Source organism: Jaculus jaculus, chromosome 3, assembly GCF_020740685.1.
Source record: "Jaculus jaculus isolate mJacJac1 chromosome 3, mJacJac1.mat.Y.cur, whole genome shotgun sequence".
Taxonomy (NCBI): Eukaryota; Metazoa; Chordata; class Mammalia; order Rodentia; family Dipodidae; genus Jaculus; species Jaculus jaculus.
This window is the reverse complement of record NC_059104.1, coordinates 168950091-168962838: the sequence shown is the minus strand read 5'-3', so window position 1 is coordinate 168962838 and position 12748 is coordinate 168950091. Positions and strand designations below refer to the sequence as shown.

The following is a 12748-nucleotide window of genomic DNA, read 5'->3' as shown; positions in this document are numbered from 1 at the left end:
ATATTTTAAGTGAACCTGAAAACCACTTTCGTTTTCCACTTGCTGAGAATTCCTTGTCATCAATATGAGGGAACAGGACACGGAACTAAATAAATTGCTGAGTTACTGCTAGTGAGATTCTGAGGATCCTGCCAGTCTACTCCTCTCCTTAGCAGTTGCAGGTTAGGGGCTTGGAGCAGTGCTTTGCCCAGGGTCACAGGGCACAAAATGGGCAGAGCAGCAGTAGGATTCAGTTCTATATCCCAGACATTCCCTCCCCATCACATGGCTAGGGGAGAGTCGGGCTTTTCTCTTTAACAGGAGACAGCTAAAGTCTGTCACTCTGGAGTCATGTCACTGACCTACTTGACGCTCTGTCCTTCCACTGGAGTCAAAGGGCTTTTATTACTCTGCCCCGAGACATGGGAATGGCTGTTAATGTCCCATCCTCCTGAGCACACATAGGAGCCAGTCTGATTTCTAGGTCCTCAGGGTTACAAAACAATTACAAGCCTGAGTGTGGTGGCACACGCCTTTAATCCCAGCACTCAGGAGGCAGAGGTAGGAGGATTGCCATGAGTTCGAGGCCACCCTGAGACTCCATAGTGAATTCCAGGTTAGCCTAGGCTAGAGTGGAACCCTACCTTGAAAAAACAAAATAAATAAATGAATGAAAGACAGGAAGAAAGACTGGGTGTGGTGGTGCATGCCTTTAACCCCAGAATTTGGGAGGCAGAGAGAGGAGGATCACTGTGAGTTCAAGGCTGCACTGAGACATAGTGAATTCCAGGTCAGCCTGGGCTAGAGCGAGACATACCTGGAAAAGAAAGATGGGAGGGAAGAAGGAAGGAGGTTGGTTAAGAGATAGCTGTTTACCAGGGTAAGTATCCCGCCCACATCCTTTGCAGCTTGCTGTAAAAAAACTCATTGCTGGGCTGGAGAGATGGCTTAGCGGTTAAGCGCTTGCCTGTGAAGCCTAAGGACCCCGGTTCGAGGCTCGGTTCCCCAGGTCCCACGTTAGCCAGATGCACAAGGGGGCGCACGCGTCTGGAATTCGTTTGCAGAGGCTGGAAGCCCTGGCGCGCCCATTCTCTCTCTCTCCCTCTATCTGTCTTTCTCTCTGTGTCTGTCGCTCTCAAATAAATAAATTTAAAAAAAAAAAAAAAAACAACTCATTGCTGGAGCAGAGGGAGCTGCCGCCCTCTCCAGAAGGGCATAAGATTTCAAGCTGGACTCACTCCAGTTGTCTTTGGATTTCTAAAGGCAGCAGCGCAAGGACCTAGTCTGGCAACTTTATCCGAGAGCAAGGATGGGAAGAAGTATCTTCTTACTCATCTGGTGAAATGCATTACAGTGCAGCTTTGTACAAAACACAAGGCCAAGCCCTCAGCCAAGGACTTTGCAGGGAAGAGCTTAACCCTGGGTCTGCCTACCCTAGGCCTCCTCAAGAAGGGCATCTAGCCAAGAGGTCCTGCAAGCAGAGTTGTAGAATGAAAGCTCCATTGCTGCCAACTCCGGCTGCCTAGGCTTGCCTACTCACCCCAGTGTCAATTAGAGACTGGTGGGTGGAAAAGCAGAGGAGATTTATTATGTCGGGAAAAGGAACCAATATAGGGGCCCAGGGACCCCCAAGTTCATCTTTGGGGTGCTGACATGAACTTTACGTGGTTTGTTTTTTGTTTGTTTGTTTGGTTGGTTTGGTTTTTTAAGTAGGGTTTCACTCTAGTCTAGGCAGACCTGGAATTCACTATGTAGTCTCAGGGTGGCCTTGAACTCATGGCAATCCTCCTACCTCTGCCTCCAGAGTGCTGGGATTAAAGGCATGCACCACCACACCCAGTTTTTTTTAATACTTTATTTTTATTTATTTGAGAAAAAGAGAATGGGCACGCCAGGGCCTCCAGCCACTGCAAACGAACTCCAGATGCGTGCACCACCTTGTGCATCTGGCTCACGTGGGTTCTGGGTCCTTTGGCTTTCTAGGCAAGCACCCTAACCCCTAAGTCATCTCTCCAGCCCTTTCTGCCTTCTCCTTCTCCCTCTCTCCTTCCCCATTTCCCTTCTCCTCCTCTTGCTGCTCCTTGTTCTTCTTCTTCCTTTAGCTTTAGGTTTAAGTAGAAGAACTGGGGCAAGGGGCAAAAGGTACACCTAATTAATTAAGCAGTCCTGTTCAAGGTGTGGTCGCCTGATCTGCATCTCAGCTCCAGGTCTGTAAAATGGTGGACCAAAGAAGTGCTTATTCCTTGAAGGGACAAGCTAGTTCTCAAGAAATTATTTATTTGTTCATTCATCCATCCATTCATTTTTTTATTTTCATTTATTTGAGAATGGCAGACAGGCAGAGAGAGAAAAAGGCAGGTAGAGAGAGAGAGAGAGAATGGGCTCACCAGGGCCTCCAGCCACTGCAAACAATCTCCAGATGTCTGTGCCCCCTTGTGCATCTAGCTTACGTGGGTCCTGGGGAATCAAGCCTCAAACTGGGGTCCTCAGGCTTCACAGGCAAGCGCTTAACCACTAAGTCATCTCTCCTGCCCTCATGCATTCATTTGTTTTTATTTTATTTTGTTTTTATTTTTATTTATTTATTTGAGAGCGACAGACAGGGAGAGAAAGAGGCAGATAGAGAGAGAGGGAGAGAATGGGCGCGACAGGGATCCAGCCACTGCAAACAAACTCCAGACACGTGTGCCCCCTTGTGCATCTGGATAACGTGGGTCCTGGGAACTCAAGCCTCGAACAGGCGTCCTCAGGCTTCACAGGCAAGCGCTTAACTGCTAAGTCATCTCTCCAGCCCATCATGCATTCATTTTTATTGAGACTGGGCTCACTCCATTTTCCTAATCTGTGCCTTCAGCCTTGAAGGGAGATGGGATAGGTTAAGTAGACACACAACTTCAGTGATTCACACATCCACAACAAGTGAAGCACGAGTGTAACTCAAAGGAGACAGACAGGAAAGTGCAGGCAGAGATGGCAGGATTTCATCCCACTTTTATGACTAAAGATTACAGAATTGGGAGATTCAAGAAAACATCAAGCCAGATCACTATTAGCGACTTGTGTTGGCTAATTTCCTTCCGTAAAGAGGTGACAGAAGTAACTGTGTTCTTGATGTGGTAATTCACTATGTGTTATAAGCACTGTGCTTGGCACACGGAGCAGAAAATGGCCTAGGCTTTACAGTAGAACAGATGTTGCCGGGCGTGGTGGTGCACATCTTTTTTTTTTTTCCATTAAGAATTTTTATTTCAAAACAGGAACTTCAGTAACATTAATAGAATGTCCACCGGGAAATATTCACAACCTGGTCACTGAGAATTGGAAAGATCCTCCAGCTCACATTACCACCAACTCCCCCAGGAGCAGAGAAGTACAGTGAGAGCAAAGCCACCTTTCCAACAGAGCTCTCTGCATAGCCATGTGAGTTGATCCCAAACCCTCAATGACCACAAGAAACCGCAAGAGCTGAAATACTGTTCTATGCAAGGGTTTGCCTAGAGGGTCTGAAATGTGTAAGCACCAAGGAGGGACAGTTGGATCTGGCAACCTATAGACAGTGTCAATGGGGTCATCTCCATTTATGACAGAACTGGGGAGTGAGGGAATGGTTGTGGAGGTGTATGTGACCTGTGGCAGGAGTAACTGTTGCCATTTCTTCCAACACACTTGAAAGTGGTGCACATCTTTAATCCCAGAACTTGGGAGAAAGAAGTAGGAGGATCACTATGAGTTCGAGGCCACCCTGAGAATACAAAGTGAATTCCAGGTCAGGCTGGGCCATAGTGAGACCCTACCTAGGAAAAATAAATAAATAAAAATAAAAAATAAAGTAGAATAGCTATGAAGTCCGTCCTCCTTTGTAAAGAAGAGTGAGTGGGGGGCTGGAGAGATGGCTTAGTGGTTAAGGTGCATGCCTGAGAAGACTAAGAACCCAGGTTTGATTCTCCAGGTCCAGCATAAGCCAGATGCACACAGTGGTGCATGCGTCCGGGGTTCATTTGCAGTGGCAAGAGGCCCTGGCACACCCATTCTCTCTTGCTCGCTCTCTAATAACTAAATAAAAGTAAAAATTAGCCTGGCATGGTAGTGCACGCCTTTAATCCCAGCACTCAGAAGGCAGAGGTAAGAGGATTGCTGTGAGTTCAAGGCCACCCTGAGACTACAGAATGAATTCCAGGTCAGCCTGGGCTAGAGTGAGACCCTACCTCGAAAAAAAATTTTTTTTAAGTAAAAATTAAAAAAAGAAGAATGAATTAATGACTTGTTTTGAGGATTAGATTAGATAACATTACTTAGGGTATTCATAAGCATACAGCCATGATGCCAGCTACTGTTTCTAAGCTCCTTCCCAATTGTATTTCAGCCCTAAACAATTCTATGAGAAAGGTTTACATTTATTAATTTTGAGGCTTGTAAGGGCACAAAACAAAACTTTTTTTTTTTTTAAGTTTTTTTCAACATAGGGTCTCACTCTAGCCCAGATTGATCTGGAATTCACCATGTAGTCTCAGGATGGACTTGAACTCCCAGAGATCTTCCTACCTCTGCCTCCTGCCTTCTGGGATTAGAGGCATGTGCCACCATACCTGTATCCATATTTTTTTTAATTTAAATTAAAATTTTTAAAATTTTATTTATTTATTTGAGAGAGAGAAATAAAGAGGGAGAGAGAGAATGGGAATGCCAGGGCCTCCAGCCACTGCAACTGAATTCCAGATGCATGTGACCCCTTGTGCATCTGGCCTACATGGGTCCTGGGGAATTGAACCCAAGTCCTTTGGCTTTGTAGGCAAATGCCTTAACTGCTAAGCCATCTCTCCAGCCCCAATTTTTTTTATTTGTGTGAGAGAGATAGAAAGAAGCTAGAGAGAGAATAGGTGTCAGGGCCTTCAGCCACTGCAAACTCCAGATACAGGCACCACCTGTGTATCTGGCATTAAGTGGGCACTGGGGGGCCAAACTCAGGTCCTTAGGCTTTGCAGGCAAGCACATTAACTACTGAGCCATTTTCCCAGCCCTAATTCTGTTTTTTTTTTGAGGTAGGGTCTCTCTAGCCCAGACTGACCTGGAATGTACTCTGTGTCCCAGGCTGGCCTTGAATTCACAGTGATCCTCCTACTTCTGTCTCCTGAGTGCTGATATTAAAGGTGTGCGCCAGCATACCTGGCTACACATACATTGTGTGTGTGTTTGTGATGGGCAAGTTCATGCCATGGTGTACATGTGGAGTTAAGAAGACAACCTCACTTAATGGTTAAGATGTTTGCCTATGAAGCCAAAAGACCCAGGTTTTATTCCCTAGGACCCACATATGCCAGATGCACAAGCTGGCACATGTGTCTGCAGTTAGTTTGTAGTGGCTAGAGGCTCTGGCACACCCATTCTCTCTCTCTCTACCTCTTTCTCTCTCTCTCAAATAAATAAATAAGTTAGGAGGATTGCCATGAGTTCAAGGCCACCCTGAGACTCCATAGTGAATTCCTGGTTAGCCTGAACTAGTGAGGCCCTATCTCGAAAAACCAACAACAACAACAAAAAATCTGGAGGGGCTGGAGAGATGGCTTAGTGGTCAAGGCATTTGCCTGCAAAGCCAAAAGATCCTGGTTTGATTCTCCAGGGCCCATGTAAGCCAGATGCACAAGGAGGCACATGCATCTGGAGTTCGTTTACAGTAGCTGAAGGCTCTGGCATGCCCATTCTCTCTGCCTCTTTCTCTGTATCAAATAAATAAATAAATAAATAAAATATACTTTTAAAAAATAGCTGGAGTCCTCTAAACTTTGCTCTTTCTACTTAACCAGTTTGGAAACCATTCCACCTACTGAAGACGTCCTTGTCCTCCTCCTCTCTGTGGCTGTATCACCTTGTGCATCTGGCTCATGTGAGTACTGGGGAATCAAACTCCAGGTGAATCGGGTTCTTTGCTCCCCTGTACGTGCCGTTTCCCCAGTCTTGTACTTGCATTTGCAGAGGTTCTCACTGACAGGCCCGGTGCGCACCGCCCCCTTCTTCAGATGATGTTCAACACCAAGTACACGTGGCTTTATCTGTATGCTTGGAGTTCCCTTTGGCTAGAAATGAGTTGTATTGTTCCTGAAATTTCTTGTCCCACCTTTGCTTTCTTTCCCTCTTGAAGGTTCACAGTACATTTATAGAGACTACTATATGGTGTATTCTTCGTATTTGGCCTGCTAAAATGTAATGCTCAGGAAGTGTTAGTAAAGATCATGCAACATTCCAGCCTGTATGGCAGGAGCCACCCTCCAATCCCCTTCCTGCTCCCATATGCCTTCCAGGGATGTGTAGGAACACAGTGAATGGATTCACTGAGGACAAATGGGGAGTGACGGCAACTGTTCTGGGAGAATACAGTCCCTAAGAGGGGCCATCATCAGCTCTGACAAGTTGTTGGAAAGTAGGAATATAAGTTCTGTCAACAGAGCCTCCATTTTTCAAAAGGCCAGTCTGTATTTCAATGTTTTTGGGGGTTTTTTGTTTGTTTATTTGTTTTCCGAGGTAGGGTCTCACTCTAGCTCAGGCTGACCTGGAATTCACTACATAGTCTCAGGGTGGCCTCGAACTCACGGTGATCCTCCTACCTCTGCCTCCTGAGTGCTGGGATTAAAGGCGTGCGCCACCAGGGCTGTATTTCAACGTTTAACATGCTTGTAAAATGTCAGACCAGCCTTTTGTATTGGCTACATTACAAGCAGACTGAGTATGGTGGTGCATGTCTTTAATCCCAGCACTGGGGAAGCAGACGTAGGAGGATCGTCATGAGTTCAAGGCCACCTTGAGACTACGTAGTGAATTCCAGGTCAGCCTGGGCTAGAGTGAGACCCTACCTTGAAAAACTGAAAAAAAAAAAAAAAAAAAAGTTTTCCAGTCAGGCATAGTAATACTTGTCATCCCAGCACTTGAGAGTGGAGGTAGGAAGATCAGGAGTTTAAGGCCATCCTTGGCTACACAGCAAGTTCAAGAGCAGCCTGGACAGAGACCTGGTCTCAATAAGGAAAAACAAACAACAACAAAAGTTTCCCCCATTTGTTTTCTTATTTCCAATAACTAAATGAAATATCCAACACAGGGGATAAAGGTGCTCTGATCACTGGTGAAGTTAAATGTCCAGTGTTGCTTTATTTCCATCTCTCAAATGAGACCCCTAGCGACAGGAAGGCAGATGTCACACTCCTTATCACATCACACATTATCAACACAGTTAGCCAATTTCCCTTTACATTGTGAATTTGATTATAAGGTTCCTTTATTGATTTGAGAGAGACAGAGAGAGGCAGATATGAGAAAGAATGGACACAGTAGGGTCTCTAGGCAATGCAAATGAACTCCAGACACATGCACAACCTTGTGCATCTGGCTTATGTGGGTACCAGGGAATTGAACCTGGGTCCTTAGGCCTCACAGGCAAGGTGCCTTAGCTGCTAAGCCATCTCTCTAGCCCCCTACTTATAAGGTCCAAGTGCCCCTATTATCATCTCAGTACTTGGCACATGAACCCAAGAAGTAAGGTGAGGGTAGTGTCCCACATCCAACTCTTTGTTTTACATATAAATGCCAGTAGAAGGTGTGGATGCATGAGATCTGACCATTAACTGACCATTAAAATGATAGCTCATTATTATGTCCAAACTCAGTGTTTGGATTTCAACCCTGGTCCCAAAGACTATGCCCAAGTTTTACACCCTGTGACCCAGACTTCTGCCACTTGCTGGGGTCTCCCTAGGCACTGGTTTCCACAGGGCCAGCTGCTTGGGATGGGGGCTCAGGGCCTCAGCGATGGACACTGGTTTGCTCTTTCCTCCTCTGCAGTTCCTCCCGCCGTTTTGCCTGCTGTTCACTCATGCAATCCCGGAAGGCCTGCACCTGTGGCTGGCACTGGCGCCAATCCTGGTGCTGGGCCATGCACTCCTGCACCGCGAAGTGGGAGGCAGCGCAGCCAGAGCGGGTGATCAGCCGGTCCAGGGGGTCTTCTTCCTCAGCATCCTTCTTCACCTGTCGGGTCCAGGTATGGCCTTGAGGGACTGAAGCTGACATCCTGAGGAGTCTAGAATATCAACACAGACACAATTGTAAGTGTTCAGCATTATAAATAGCATAGACAGCCGGGCGTGGTGGTGCACACCTTTAATCCCAGCACTCGGGAGGCAGAGGTAAGAGGAGCACCATGAGTTCGAGGCCACCCTCAGACTACATAGTGAATCCTAGGTCAGCCTAGACTAGAGAGTGAAACCCTACCTCAATAAATAAATAAATAGCAAAGACATTGTGTATAGCCACTTTATGTGTCTGCCTCTTTAGATGTCTGTGCCTTTTTTTTTTCAAATATTTTATTTATTTGCAAGCACAGAGACAGGAGAGAGACAGGGTGGGGAAAATGGGTACACCAGGACCTCTAGCTGCTGCAGATGAACTCCAGATGCATGTACCACTGTGCATCTGGCTTTCTGTGGGTACTGGGGAATAGAACCCGGGCTGTTGGGCTTTTGCAGGCAAGCACCTTAACCACTGAGCCATCTTTCCAGCCCACCTGTGCCTCTTTGAGGACACATAATGCTGAAGCCTGACTGACTGTGGTGTTCTGAAGCAGGAGACCGGGCAGAGAAAGGCCTGCAGAATGGCTTTAAGGGAGCTGAAGCGATAAAGCAGCACGTGTCAGCCCAAAGGGTTCTGCGACTTGAACTTGAGTTACACAAAACACTGCCTTCTCCCACTTACCTCAGAAGACCTAACCTTTTTTCTTTTTCCTAGTGGCCATATTCCCTGCCAGAAGACTCAGGTTCAATGCTTGGAAGGGGATTCAAATGAGGAGGTTTAATACACTGGAGGAGTAGAGAGTTCACTGTGGCTAAGGCACAAAACACAGGAGGCCAGGGCAAGAGATGAATCTATGGGGTATGAACGAGAACAGTGTAGCTGGCAATATACAAATGTGAAATGTCTTTACCCCAGACTGTTTCCCCAAGGTCATCTGCTTCAAAACACCCAGCAGAAGAAAGGAGCGAGGAGGAGCTTAGGAGAGGCTTGAAGACAAATGACGTTAGCTTTTTGCCCAAGTTTTACTATAACTGCTGGCTATAACAGTGTAGAAACTCTTTAATGCCTTTTCTCGGTTCCATTCACTTAACCGGATTACTGAGAATTTACTACGCCAGTTACTATATTAGCGTATCCAGGAGTGAGCACATAGGAGACGCCTCCTACTCTCACGGAATACATGAGCTGGGTAACAGGCAATTTACAAAAGTATTTACACAGCTAGGACTAGGAACACAAAGGCAGGAGAAAATAGGGAAGGCTTCCTGGAGGAAGTGATTTCTTTTGTTTTTCACATATCTTTGTTCATTTTTTTTTATTAATTTATTTGAGAGTGAGAGAGAGAGAAAGAGGCAGAGAGAAAATGGGCGAGCCAGGGCCTCCAGCCATTGCAAACTAACTCCAGACGCGTGCGCCCCCTTGTGCATCTGGCTAACATGGGTCCTGGGGAACCAAGCCTCGAACCGGGGTCCTTAGGCTTCACAGGCAAGCGTTTAACCGCTAAGCCATCTCTCCAGCCCCGAGGAAGTGATTTCTAAAGTTAAACTCAAAGGATGAATAGGGGTTTGCCAGAGATGGTAAGAGTATCTCTGCCTAGGGGAAGAGAGAGAATTTGATGCATGGAGAGGAATCAAACATTCAGTGGCTCGGCTGAGTGTGTAACTCACTTGTAGAGAAAATGTCCAACATGTGCAAAGCCACATTGAATTTTATCCCTGGCATCACGAAATAAAACAATGACAAAGCCAGGCATGGTAGCACACATCTTTAATCCCAGCACACGGGAGGCAGAGGTAAGATGGGAGGCAGAGGTAAGATCGCCTTGAGTTCAAGGCCACCTGAGACTACATAGTGAATTCCAGGTCAGCCTGGGCTAGAGGGAGACCCTACCTTGAAAAAATAAAAACAACAAAAATGGCAAAGCACTTCATTGACTGGAAAAAACACAATATCAAGATATAAGGGCCAGAGAGATGCATAGCAGTTAAGGCTCTTGCCTATGAAGCCTAAGGACCCAGGTTCAATTCCCCAGTACCTAGGTAAGCCAAATGCACAAGGTGGCACATGCATTTGGAATTCTTTGAAGGGGTTAGAGGTCCTGGGATGCCCATTCTTTTTTTTTTTCTCTCTCTCTCGAATAGAGAAATCACATATTAAAATTTTTTTTTGAAAATAAATGAGAGCTGGAGAGGTGACTCAGCAGTTAAGGCACTTGCCTACAATGCATAAGGACTGGGTTTGATTCCAGTACCCAAGTAAAGCCTGGTGTACAAGGTGGCATTTGCAGAGGCTGGTGGCCATGGCCCTTCCATTCTCTCTCTCAAATAAATAACATTTTCATTTAAAAAAAAAAAAACTTACTTATAACAGAGAGGGAGAATGGGATAAGTACACAGTGAGTTATTTTTTAAATTTCTATTTAATGTAAGAGAAAGAGGCAGATAGGGATGGAGAGAGAATGGGCGCGCCAGGGCCTCCAGCCACTGCAAACGAACTCCAGATGCATGCGCCACCTTATGCAGCTGGCTTACGTGGGTTCTAAGGGATCGAACCTGGATCCTTCGGGTTTGCGTGCAAGCGACTTAATTTCTAAACCATCTCTCCAGCAGCAACCCCTCCCTTTTTTTTTTTTTAGATTTTCAGTGAGTTCTTTAAAGACCAGGAATGAATATCTTTTTTTTTTTGGTTTTTCGAGGTAGGGTCTCACTCTAGCTCAGGCTGACCTGGAATTCACTATGTAGTCTCAGGGTGGCCTCGAACTCACTGCGATCCTCCTACCTCTGCCTCCCGAGTGCTGGGATTAAAGGCGTGCGCCACCACCCCGGCACAAACATCTTTTAAGAGCAAGGACGGTGGGTCCCGGCACCACGCACTACCAGGTCACTCGTTCAGTTTCCTCGTCAGGAATAACTGAAGAATTGGAGGGTGGACATAATGAAGAAGTGCTTCGGGCCACAGTAAGACTCGGCCAACAATGCGGCAGTCTCCCCGCCCACCACCACAGTTTGCCTTTCAGCACTCCCGGAGTAAAAGGACCTGCACTAGACAGGAGCAGGTGGCAGACAAACGCAATCGGCCAGCTCACGGCGGCGCCTCTTCCGCTTGAGGGACGCATGCGCGCAGCCCCCCCAGGACGCATGCGTGCAACCCCTCCCCCGCCCCACGAGAGGGCGCATGCGCGCAGCCCCTGCCCACACCCGCGAGAGGACGGCACGCGCGGCTCACCCGCGACCACTCGGGCGCCGCGTCTGTCCCGCAGGCACTCGGCGATCTCGCGGTTCTCCCGCCGGAAGCAGCGCTCCCTCAGGGGAACGCGCACGCGGAAGGGCGGGGCGCCCCGCGCATTCTCATTGGTGGGCTCGGTGCAGGTCCCGCCCTCCGTCCCCGCGCAAACTTTTTGAGGGACCAACTTCCGGAAAGGGGCCGGAAGAAGTGTGGAGGCAGTGGCGGGCCGAGGGGCCGGTGACTTTCAACTTTGGAAAGGTCTGGCTTGAATCGTTAGGGTGAATCCAGGCCCAGAGCCTGTAGCAGGTGTTGCCACGGCGTCTAGGACGGGAAGATCAGAAGTTCAAGGTCATCGTCGGCTACACAACCTGGCTACCCTAAAGTTACCTGAGACGGTCACTAAAATCAGAACAGACCCCAAACAAACAAAAGAAATGACAGTGTCACGTCTGGTTTAGAAAACCATGGGGGAGCCTGGCGTGGTGGCGCACGCCTTTAATCCCAGCACTCGCAGAGGTAGCAGGATCGCCGTGAGTTCGAGGCCAGTCTAAGACTACATGGTGGATTCCAAGTCAACCTGGGCCAGAGTAAACATGCATGGTCATTTTTTTTTAACTTGAAATGTTTTTATTTATTTATATGAGAGAGAGAGCGACAGACTGGCGCCCTGGGGAATCGAACCTTGGTGCTTTGGTTTTGTAGGCAAGCGCCTTAACTGCTAAGCCATCTCACCAGCCCCTCATTGTTTATTTTTTATACTTTATTTTTTAATTAACTTACTTGAGAGGGAGAGAGAGAAAAGGCAGGAAGAGAAAATGGACGTGCCAGGGCCCCCAGCCACTGCAAATGAACTTCAGACGCATGTGCAACCTTGTGAATCTGGCTTACATGGATACTAGGGAATCGAACCTGGATCCTTAGGCTTCAACCTTAATGGCTAAGCCATCTCTCCAGCCCTGCAGGGCCATATTTTTCATTCTCTTGACCAAGAGAGCAAACATGCCCTGAGTACTCCTTGTCAAAACTAAGACAGGGATGTGTGTGCCCATGAGGCCCCATCATTCCCTGACCAGCTACAGGGCCTTAGTATAGGCCTAGGAGAGACACATTTTCTTCAGTGATGTAGTCCTTAATAAGTTGTCCATGCCTCCTGAAAGTAATCCTAGCAACTCATTGAGTCATCCTCCCTCCCCCCCAAAAAAAGGACAAGAAAGGGGTCTAGTTGGGAAGAGGAAGGGCATCAGAGGCAGTGGGAGGAGAGCAAGAGAGATTGGGGGGGAATATGATCAAAATGTATTATGTACATAAGTGAAAATGTCATGAAACCCATTATGTAATTAATATATGCTAATAAAATCTTAAATAAAGGTTAATGGTTGGACAAGGGAAACCAGACTTTTGGCAGAGTAATGTTTTAGAAAATATTTATTGGTCGATATTTACCTAAGTTCCATACTTCCACCATCTGGTATATGTGATGGAGCTTGTTTTC

General features: G+C 47.1%; 1 protein-coding gene across 1 annotated transcript; it reads right to left on the bottom strand.

Moving 5' to 3' along the window:
- Positions 1-7070: 7070 nt before the first annotated feature.
- On the bottom strand, positions 7071-11338 carry LOC101616617 (cytochrome c oxidase assembly factor 4 homolog, mitochondrial). Its single transcript, XM_045145885.1, has 2 exons — positions 11257-11338; positions 7071-8041 (listed from the first exon to the last, which is right to left on the bottom strand). Exon 2 carries the CDS (start codon positions 8029-8031, stop codon positions 7768-7770), a length of 264 nt encoding a protein of 87 aa, XP_045001820.1. The 5' UTR covers positions 8032-8041; positions 11257-11338; the 3' UTR covers positions 7071-7767.
- Between the last annotated feature and the right edge of the window lie 1410 nt (positions 11339-12748).

What these genes read in the sequence shown, in the direction of transcription:
- LOC101616617 (XM_045145885.1), bottom strand. Translation starts at nt 8,031, where the DNA reads ATGTCAGCTTCAGTCCCTCAAGGCCATACCTGGACCCGACAGGTGAAG.